The 11,185-nt window shown below is 49.0% G+C and overlaps 1 protein-coding gene across 1 annotated transcript; it reads right to left on the bottom strand.

The window, feature by feature from the left end:
• Positions 1-9,901: 9,901 nt before the first annotated feature.
• LOC113630067 (melanoma antigen preferentially expressed in tumors-like) lies at positions 9,902-10,896 on the bottom strand. Its single transcript, XM_027125278.1, has one exon. The coding sequence runs from the start codon at positions 10,894-10,896 to the stop codon at positions 10,192-10,194; it is 705 nt and encodes a 234-aa protein (XP_026981079.1). The 3' UTR covers positions 9,902-10,191.
• Positions 10,897-11,185: the final 289 nt, after the last annotated feature.

The raw sequence follows: 11,185 nt of genomic DNA, 5'->3' as shown, positions 1-11,185 counted from the left end.
GGGGGCCCGGGTTCGATCCCTGGTCAGGCAACTAGATCCCGCATGCCGAAACTAAAAAATAAAATAAAGTCAGAAACATCCCACATGCTGCAACTGAGACCCGGCACAGCCAAGTAAATGAATGAATGAATATTAGAAAAATATAAAAAATAAACCTATCAGAGGCTGGAGCTTGAGCTGGGTGCCTCCCCCTCCCCGTCAGAGATTCTAGGACCCCCACCTGGGATATGTAAGCAAAGCCCAGAGATCAGGAGTCAGTTCGGGCTGCACTTCTGAATCACCTGGATTGTGCTTCTTAACCCTCAGTGAATCTAAGGAATCAGCTACACGGTCTTGTGAAAATGCACATTGTGGTCCAGCAGTTCTGGGTAGAGCCTAAGAGTCTGAGTTTCTCACAAGCTCCAGGTGATGCCCAGGCCACTTGGCCAAGGACCAAATATTAACCAGTAAATACTAGGGAGCTATTGAAAAGTACTTATGTCCTGGTTGATTCTACCCATCTTACTCCAAACCAACAGAATCAGTATCTTCAGAAATGGGACCAGGGAGTCTGTATTATTAAAGGTCCCAGGTCTTTCTAAGGAGCAGGTGGGTTACAAATCCCCTGCTTCAGATGATGACAGCATCTGTGCAGCATCCACCAGGTGAATCACCCCTACCATCACCCCCTGTTTTGGGCTTCATTGTGTCCTGCAAAATTCATATGTTGAAGTCCTAACCCCCAGCACTTCAGAATGTAACCGTATTTGGAGATAATACTCTTAAAGAGGTGATTAAGTTAAAACGAGGTTATTAGGGTGGCCCCTAATCCGATCTGATGGGTCTCTGTATAAAAAGAGGGAGGGGAATTCCCTGGCGGTCCAGTGGTTAGGGCTCCGTGCTTTCACTGCCGAGGACCTGGGTTCAATCCCTGGTTGGGGAACTGAGATCCCAGAAGCCACGCAGCGTGGCAAAAAGGGAATTGGGACACACAAGACATCAGGGATGCTTGGACATAGAGGAACACAGGGACACAACAAGAACACTCTCTCCATCTGCACGCCAAGGAGAGAGGCCTCAGGAGAAGCCACCCTGCCAACACCTTGATCTTGGACTTCTAGCTGCCAGAACTGGGAGAAAATAATTTCCTGTTGTTTAAGCTCTCCCCCACCCCCAGTCTGTGGTATTTGTTATGGCCGCCCTAGCACTCTTACACACTCTTTAGATCAGGAGCCCATGGAGAGGGCTCACCTCAGGTATAGGTAGGGGGTATGGAGGTGACAGCTCAGCTCCCAGGTGACTGCCGGCCATCAACAAATGCCCAACCACCCTGATTTTCCAGGAAGCAGTCTGTTCCTCTTGTGGATTCCTTCCTGAAGACCACTGCTGCTAGGGGCCCCACTCAATTCTCTTTCTGGCCCCAACTCTTTTACTTCTCACTCTAGACTCTGATGGACAGAACCTTGAGGACAGAGCAAGCCCCATTCTCATACCTTCCTGAATGTGAGGGGAAGTATCTGTTTTGGCCAAGAAAAGGAAGAAAAACAAACACAGCTGTATAACAGAATATTCTGGGACATCCCTGGAGGTCCAGTGGTTAAGACTCCACGCTTCCACAGCAGGGGACGTGGGTTCGATCCCTGGTCCGGGAACTAAGATCCCACATGCTGCACGGTGGGGCAGAAAAAAAAAAAAAAGGAAATGACCTGTTCTAACCTTTCCTTCCATGGACAGCCCCATGGCCAAGTCCAGCCCAGGCCCAGTGCTGTGGAGACAGCTTCCTGGGACTTGTGGTCATGATAGTGGAGTGATATGTGGTCAGCCTGATTATCTACCAACAGGGCTGGGCATCTCACACCATCTTAGAACTTTGTACCCAGGAGGAGATCAGGCCCTCAGGACCACAGGCTGTCCTCCTGACATGCAGACCAGAGCTGTGTGAAAAGTGGACTCTACTTTACAATGTGGCCCAGGAAGCACACCTCTTCCTGAGGACGCTAACCCAGGTGGCCAGCCTCTACCCCTTCCTCCACCTCCAGGGGAGAGCTTGGCTCTACCATTGTTCTCCAAGCTTTTTCCTCCTCCACTCTCCCTGGGAGAGCTTTATCTCAAGAGACTAGGGCTTTCATAATCAGTGGCAGAGCCTTCAGCTTCCTGCTGCTTCTGCTCTCAGCTCTAGGCTCTGAGTTAAATGTAAGGGTGTGGCAGAGATGGACCAAAAGGCAAGGACCAGGACACACTGAAAAATTCAATCAGTGATGACTTATACCACCTGCTTACCCAAAGCAAGGTGATGTTAATTTCCAGGGCATTCCTAGATGAAAATTTCAGTGGCCCATGCTAGCCACAAAAAGGGTTTAGTGGGAGCCCCCAACTCTAAGGGGTACCCCTAAGGAAGGGGACTTGGTCACAGAAAAGTGCTCTGATGGGCAAGGGGAATTAGTTAAAACCTTAGCTCTGCCAGGTTGGCAGAGAACCAGGATTCGGGGGAAATTCTGTCTGTACCACATGGATTAAGGTAAAAACTCCAAATTACAGATGAATCATGCCAAGGAGAAAAATGTCAAGTTACAACTAACGCTGAAATCCTGAAATCAGATGTGACTCTTTTTTTTTTTTTTGACAATTGAGAATGGATTTTGGTCAGCCTTTGAATAAAAATCATGTACAAGTTTTTATTCATTTAAAAACAAAACAAAATAAAACCTGCGGGGATATTAGTGGCATAAAAGCACAGTTAGACAGTGGATCCAGGGATAATGTATTGTCTCTTAGAAACTCCTTTTTCTTGGCCTAGCTCTGTGGCTTGAAGGATCTTAGTTCCCCAACCAGGGATTGAACCCCTGCCCCCTGCAGTGGAAGCTCAAAGTCCTAACCACTGGGCCCCCAGGGAATTCTCAGAAACTACTTTTCAATTAAAAATCATACTTATGCAGAGTTAACAATAAAAGCGAACCACACAAAAGAGCATTCACCCACTGTACAGCAAGCCTCACTCCTGCCCCAGACCACAGGTATCTGTCTCTGTTCCCAAAATAAACTGTTGTTGAGAATTTCTCAAGTGTCCTTCCTTGCATGTCTTCCTCATCCACAAGCACACACCCCTCTTCCCCTGCTTTCATGTAAATGGTGTATATTATTTGCATACTCCACAAATTTAAGTTGTGTTTTATTAACATAATTTTACTGAGTGACTTTAACTTGGATGGGGAGAAATCGATCACGGAGTTGGATGATTATTCTCATTTGATTTCAAATGATCAGAAGCAAACCAGAATGCATCTTCTGTGGAGGATGTGAGGGAAGGACCACAAAGGGAGGCATGAGATGCTTCGTGAACACAAAGGCATGGGCGTCCCAAATTCAAAGTCGAAGCAACTTACAGATAAATGTCAGAGAGTGCTCTTTGGACATATCTGTGTTTTCTGGTTGTATGTTTCTACTAGAAAAGATCCCAAGCCTTTTCCAATGGTGGCTTAAAATGCCACTAGGTTCTATCTTTACCCCGAAAACGACTGAGTCACTGAAAGCCTCACCGGAAGCGGGAGCTATTGTTGGGAATAATAATACCAATAACAGCAATTAATGTTTATTTAGCACTGACGATGAGCCAGGCCCTGTTCCTGGAGCTCTATGTCTTTTATTGCATTTAATCAAAGTTATGGGACTTCCCTGGTGGCATACTGGTTAAGAATCTGCCTGCCAATGTAGGGGACACCGGTTCGATCCCTGGTCTGGGAAGATCCCACATGCCGCGCCACAACTACTGAGTCTGCGCTCTAGAGCCCACAAGCCACAAGTACTAAGCCCGAACGCCTAGAGCCCGTGCTCCACAACAAGAGAAGCCACCACAATGAGAAGCTTGCGCACTGCATTGAAGAGTAGCTCCAACTAGAGAAAGCCCGCGTGCAGCAACGAAGATGCAACGAATCCAAAAATTAATTAATTAATTATTAAAAAACACAAAGTTATGAGAAGGTAGGTATATATTATTATTATATCTAATTATTATAATATGATATACTATAGTACAGATTTTTTTTTCAAAGGAAAGGCATTTTCTTTTAAATACTGCTGTGTGTACATGTCAATTCCAAACTCCCAATCTATCCCTCCCCCCAGTCTTTCCCCCTGTAACCATAAGCTCGTTCTCCAAGTCTGTGAGTCTCTTTCTGTTTTGTAAATAAGTGCATTTGTATCTTTTCTTTTTAAGATTCTGCATATAAGCGATATCATATGATATTTGTCTTTCTCTGTCTGACTTATTTCACTTAGTATGATAATCTCCAGGTCCATCCATGTTGCTGCAAATGGGATTATTTTATTCTTTTTAATGGCCGAGTAATATTTCATTGTATATACGTACTACATCTTCTTTATCCACTTCTCTGTTGATGGACTTTTAAGTTGTTTCCATGTCTTGGCTATTGTAAACAGCACTGCAATAAACATTAGGGTGCATGTATCCTTTAGAACCACGTTTTTCACTGGATATATGCCCAAGAATGGGATTGCTGGATCATAAGGTAGCTCTATTTTTAGGTTTTGGGGTTTTTTTTTAGCATCTTTATTGGAGTATACTTGCTTTACAATGTTGTGTTAGTTTCTGCTGTATAACAAAGTGAATCAGCTATACGTATACATATATCCCCATATCCCCTCCCTCTTGAGCCTCCCTCCCACCCTCCCTATCCCACCGCTCTAGGTGGTCACAAAGCACGGAGCTGATCTCTGTGCTATACAGCTGCTTCCCACTAGCTATCTATTTTACATTTGGTAGTGTAGATATGTCCATGCTGCTTTCTTGCTTCATCCCAGCTTACCCTTCTCCCTCCCCGTGTCGTAAAGTCCATTCTCTATGGCTGTGTCTTTATTCCTGTCCTGCCCCTAGGTTCATCAGAACCATTTTTTTTTAGATTCCATATATACGTGTTAGCATGCGGTATTTGTTTTTCTCTTTCTGACTTACTTCACTCTGTATGACAGACTCTAGTTCCATCCACCTCACTACAAATAACTCAGTTTCGTTCCTTTTTATGGCTGAGTAATATTCCATTGTATATATGTGCCACATCTTCTTTATCCATTCATCTGTCAGTGGACACTTAGGTTGCTTCCATGTCCTGGCTATTGTAAATAGAGCTGCAATCAACATTGTGGTACATGACTCTTTTTAAATTATGGTTTTCTCAGGGGATATGCCCAGTAGTGGGATTGCTGGGTCATATGGTAGTTCTATTTTTAGATTTTTAAGGACATCCATACTGTTCTCCATAGTGGCTGTATTAATTTACATTCCCACCAACAGTGCAAGAGGCTTCCCTTTTCTCCACACCCTCTCCAGCATTTACTGTTTGCAGATCTTTTGATGATGGCCATTCTGACTGGTGTGAGGTGATACCTCATCGTAGTTTTGATTTGCATTTCTCTAACAATTAGTGATATTGAGCGTCTTTTCATGTGCCAATTGGCCATCTGAGATATTAAGAAACTTGCTCACTGTCCCAAAATAAATCGCATCCCAGGCCTGGACCTTGGCAATGGGTCTATAGATCCTGAGCTCTTAATCCCTCACGTGCATCTCTCTTTCAATAAAGTCTCAAGTGTCCGGGGTCTGCCAGACATGACGCCAGGTTCTGGAGCACAGAAGTAAATGGTAACTACCTCCCTGGATCGTTATGACTATTAAATAAAATAATGCCTGCAAATAATTTGGTACTATTGTGAAACCCAGCCTTCAAGATGGCCCTCGGTGATCCCTGCACGCTGGTCTTCACACCCGTGTATCGTGACCTCTCACAAGGAGCAGGGCACCAGCAGGATACTGTGGAGTGCTAGTGTGTGATTTCCAAGATTAGATCACAATGGCCATTCTGCCTTGCTCTCTTGAATCACCCGCTCTGGCGGAAGCCAGCCAGCAGCCATGCCATGGGAACACTCCGGCAGCCCTCTGGGGAAGTCCACGTGGGGAGGCACTGAGGCCTCCAGCCAAAAGCCAAGGGAGACAGCCGTCCTGGGGGAGGATTCTCCAGCACAAGTCAAGTCTGTCAAGTCTTCAGACGAATAAGCCGATTAAGCCAGTATTTTGAGTCGACCCTCACAAGAGACTCTGAGCCAGAAACACCTGGCTAAGCCACAGTAACTGTGCAACAGGGAACAGTTATTGTTTTAAGCCCCTGCGTTTTGGGATCATTTATTTTGTAGCCACATCATTGGCCATATGGGGGGTAAACTCAACCTCCAGCCCCTCTCTCCTCCCTGGAGGTCATCGGGCTGGGACTGATTGTTTCAACCCTCTAATCACAGGATTGGCCCCACTGACCACCACCCCCAGCCTTAGGCACTTTCCTGAAGTCACCTCATTAACAAAAGACACCTTGATCACTCTCATCACTTAGGTAATGTCAAAGGTTTTAGGAGGCAGTCAGGTTTCATCTCTGTCCTGAACCGTTTTGGTCCATTTAAGGGATTGCGTGGAAGCACTTCTCTACCTGTCAACTAAAACACTGGGGGAACTGAGCTGGAAGAAAGAAGCAAGTGGAGCTGGATCTTCACCAACGAGTGAAGTGAGGAAAACATGGGTCCATCTCCTCAAAGGAAGATAAGATATTGAATATCCTGTGGAAAAGAACAAAGCCATGCAGGTGCCCAACGGGGCCATGAGTGTGGGGAGTATGTAGAGGTCGGACCCCGGGTCCCCCCGGGCACTTGTGCTTCTCACACGAACCCCACTCTGGCACTTTTGGGTCCACATGGCACCCACCACTGCATTTCTGCAGTTCAAAGTATCCCACGACACAGACTCAGCGTCTCCAACTCCCCTCCAACTTTGTGTCAGCTGCAGAGTCTAGGCTATTTCTCTCGGAACCTAGTTGCATAAGCCCCCTTATTAGTACCTCAGCGTAGTTTTGATTTGCATTTCTCTAATAATTAGTGCTGTTGGGCATCTTTTCATGTACCTATCAGCCATCTGGATGTCTTCTTTGGAGAAATGTCTATTTAGTTCTTCTGCCCATTTTTCAATTGGGTTTTGTTTTGGTTAGTGAATTGTAGGAGCTATTTGTATATTTGGGAAATTAAGCCCTTGTTGTTCGCATCATTTGCAAATATTTTCTCCCAGTCCGTAGGCTGTCTTTTCATTTTGTTTACGGTTTCCTTTGCTGTGCAAAAGTTTTGCTATGTAGGAACTTTGATTAGGTCCTGTTTGTTTTTGTTTTTCTTTCTATTGCTTTGGGAGACTGACCTAAGAAAACATTGGTACGAGACTTATGTCAGAGAATGTTTTGTGTGGCCTTTTTTTTTTCGGCTGTGCTGCACAGTTTGCAGGATCTTAGTTCCCAGACCAGGGGTGGAATCCAGGCCAAGGCAGTGAAAGCGCCGAGTCCTAATTACTGGACTGCCAGGGAGCTCCCATGTCAGGCCTTCTTTTGGTCTTGTTTCTGCCCGTGGCTATTTCCCTGTGTTAGATTGCTCTCTGGCTCTTTCCTATTCAGCTTCACCCCTCTCACATCCTATCCCTCAGCTGCCCTAACCCTCCTGCCTGTCCGACGTGCAGCTGGGGCTGCTCCTGGGTAAATGGTTACTTCCAATCATCCCACCCTATGTGCCATACTCTCCCTGCCTGCTTCCCAACAGCTGCAGACCCCGCTCCCCCTGCCCCCCCACACACAGGGCCTCCATCCACACGGCCGCCGGGCCCCTGGGCCCCCAGCAGTCACTACCTCCCATGCCCCATCCTTACGGATGAGCTTCCTCTCCAGCCAAACTTGACTTTGAGAACCTCACTGCATTGATAGCATATGCCTCTTTGAACATGTTCATGACAAAATCTAAATTCTGAACAAAGACTTTTGTAAGATTTCTTTCTCAAGTGTGGTCTCTGGGCCAAATAAAGTCCCAAGTGCAGGGCACCCTGCTTGAGAAGCAAGAGGCAGTGTTCACTTTTGCTTTTCTTCCTTTACTTGCATCGGGCAGCTAATAATCACCACTGTCCTATATGGGGCCATCCATGACCGGGGCAAGTGCCTTCCGTAGGTTAGCCCTGTGGGTGACCTCACTGCAATGTCACGAGGCCAGTGTGATTATCTGTTTTGCGGCTGAGGAATCTGGCACTGAGATCACACGATCTCTGCCTCTGTCCTTCCTCGTGGAGAACCTGGTCGTCCTGTATACTTTTCCTCATATCCCAGAGGTGCCAGTTCCCGTTCCGGAAAATACGCTCTGTAATTTAGGGATGCTTGGGGATGCTGAGACTGGGTGCACACTGGGGAAAAGTAAGAGAGATCTTTTCCTGACTCCCTTCTTCCCAGCACACCATCACTTATACAGATTTCTGCATTCTCTCTTCTTTCAGAAATGGCAAAGCATGTCCACAAGCCGAGGGGTCCATTTCTTGTTCTTTCTTACGGGGCATAGGGTAGGAGGCTGGCAGGGGTGGGGCAGAAGAAAAGAGGGTGCCTGCTAGGGGAAGAGGATAGAGAAGGGCCAGTGGCTGTGCGGCAGGATAAGGGATTGCTGACAGTTGGCCACACCAGATAGGCGGTGGAGGATGGCTCCTGGTCTGGGACATGCAGACGAGCCCTGCCCCGGCCTTGGTGTGTGGCCTCCTCCCCAGGTCCTGTGTGGGAAGCCAGGTAAGGCAGCCCAGGGCCACAGGGCGGACTCCACTGTATGACGTGTCCCTTTTTTTTTTTTTTGTATTTATTTACTTATTTTTGGCTGCGTTGGATCTTTGTTGCTGCGCACGGACTCTCTAGTTGCGGCGAGCAGGGGCTGCTCTTCATTGTGGTGTACGGGCTTCTCACTGCGGTGGCTTCTCTGTTTCGGGGCATGGGCTCTAGGCACGCAGGAATCAGTAGCTGTAGCGTGCAGGCTCAGTAGTTGTGGCGCACGGGCTTAGTTGCGCTGCGGCATGCAGGATCTTCCCAGACCAGGGCTCGAACCCGTGTCCCCTGCATTGGTAGGTGGATTCTTAACCATTGCGCCCCCAGGGAAGCTCGTGTCCCTTTCATTTGGATGGGCTGTCTTGGGGCGTCGCACGGGGTGGCCCCACCACACCCCCAAACAAATCTGACGTTCACCTGCTCTATCCGAGTGCTCCCAAGACCTGGCGTGGGTTTGTTCTCTCTTGGGACCCAGAATCCAGGGCATCAGAGCTGGCTTATCACCTCCTCGACAGGGAAGAAGGGGGGCCTTCCCGGAAGAAGGGCATTCTCACCCTGGTGTGACCTACCTCCGCACAAAACGATGAACTCTTTTCAGTGTGGGAAACGAATAGTAAACAAATGTTCTTTGTCTATGTGAGCTTACTAGTATTTTGCTAGCAGGAATTAGGATGTTTTTACAGGACACAACTAACTGAATTCAAGGGGCTGGACGCAGTGGGAAGGCGGGTATGGGCTGGTGAGTGCCAGAGGCTCCAGATGGTCTGTGGATGGATTTTCCTCCCAGGGCTCGGGGCCTGACTTTGCACATTGAAGCCCTATCCTGGCACCACCCAGGGCCAGGGATGGAGGCTCTGCATCTGCTGGATCCACTGGGGAGGGTGCTGGAGTCCAGGGCCTGGGCGGAGCTGGCAGCGAGGGTCCCTTGGAAGAATGTTTCCTCCAATGGTGCTCACTATTGGACACTTAGTACATTCCAGGCCCTGAGGACACACCTTGTGTGCAATGATAGACTGAACAGCCACAGAAGTAGTGAGGACCTAACAGGTGATCCAGAAACAAGACCAAAGGGAGGGAGAAATGGTGCTGTTAACTCTTGGGGCCGAACCTCGTCCAGCCTAGGGTGCCTGGGCCTCACACATGCTGGCTTCTTACTTAATCACTAACAGGAGATTACTGAGGTTTAAACGGGAGAATCACGGTCACAGATCACAGCGAACACCAGGTGAATGACACTGAGGTTCCCTTTATTTCTGACCATTTCTTTATAACTATTCACGTAGGGGTAACGCCCCCATCTACTTCTCAAGCCTGAATCCCCCTCTAGAAATTTAGATTCACATTTCTAACTCTACAAGATGCATCTCCCCGAAGATCCCATCAACTCCCCAAGTCACCATCCCCCCCGCCCAGCTCTGAATCACCTGTCCTTTTCCCGCTAACAATGAACAATTGTCTGAAACTATAGCTTGTGTTTCTTCGAGATGCGCTGACGTCTGAGCGGCAGTGTCCGCGTGCCCGCGACAAAGCCTGCGGCTCGTTCGCTGGGCTAGGCGGCCATGTAACAGGGGCACAGGATGGGCTCTGGGTTGTAGAAGGTCCTGTCGCCACAGTGCGGACAGGGGTCGCCGCTGAACCAGACCATACTGGGAAGCCCCAACTCCTGCAGCACCTGCTTGAGCCGGGCGTGCAGGTGCGCCAGGCGGCCCAGGTGGACGGTGCCGTGCACGTCCTCGTAGCTCTCCAAGGGCGCGGGGTACAGCACGTGGCTCAGCTTGCTCAGCCCCACGGTGTGGCGCAGCAGGCTCTCCAGCACAGCCATCGAGATGGGGTTGCCGCAGAAGCTGAAGGTGGTGAGCTGGGAGCAGTGGCTCAGGGCGGGCAGGAGGGCGCTGAACTGGGAGTCCATGATGCCACACTCGTCCAGGTCCAGGTCCTGGAGGGTGGCCGAGGCCTTCTCGATCAGGACCCAGAGGGGCTTGGAGCTTATGCCGGTCAGGTTGACCCCGCTAAGGCTCAGATCCTTCAGCTGGCTGACGCTCGGCCACTGCGACAGATGCATCAGGTCTGCCTCTGAAATCAGGCACTTGGTAATCGACAAGGTCTCCAGGGGGTTCTTCAGACACCTGGAGAGAGACAGAGCAGTCAGGCCCGGGAGGATGGAGGTGGTGGGCGGAGGGATGTGGGGTGGCCCAGGCCTCAAGGGAAGAGAGGCCCATTTCACCAGATCCCAGTCTTCCGGAGGAGGCTGCATGGTCAAAGGAGAGGTGCCAGGTCAGCCCAAGGTTGAGCGGGGTCCTTCCCCATCCCTTATCTGCCGTGTGACGGGGTCGAGGGAAGGAATCCTCAAGTGCTCCCTGTGCTCACCCGTCACGTGGGGGACGACATACCCCTGCCAGGTGTTGTGAGCACAGGTAAGGTAACAATGGCAGGTGCCCACCGGGGAGCCTGACCCCATGTCCCAAGTGAGAGAGGGGATCAGCAAACTACAGTATTGGGAGACATGACCTAAACTGCTTTTAACTCGGGCTTCCTTCCTGCCG

This window comes from Aethalodelphis obliquidens, unplaced genomic scaffold (assembly GCF_003676395.1).
Source record: "Aethalodelphis obliquidens isolate GAN/ISIS:26980383/991018 unplaced genomic scaffold, ASM367639v1 scaffold28, whole genome shotgun sequence".
Lineage (NCBI taxonomy): Eukaryota > Metazoa > Chordata > Mammalia > Artiodactyla > Delphinidae > Aethalodelphis > Aethalodelphis obliquidens.
The sequence above is the reverse complement of the archived record's forward strand: the minus strand, read 5'-3'. Positions and strand labels throughout refer to the sequence as shown.

What these genes read in the sequence shown, in the direction of transcription:
- LOC113630067 (XM_027125278.1), bottom strand. Translation starts at nt 10,896, where the DNA reads ATGCAGCCTCCTCCGGAAGACTGGGATCTGGTGAAATGGGCCTCTCTT.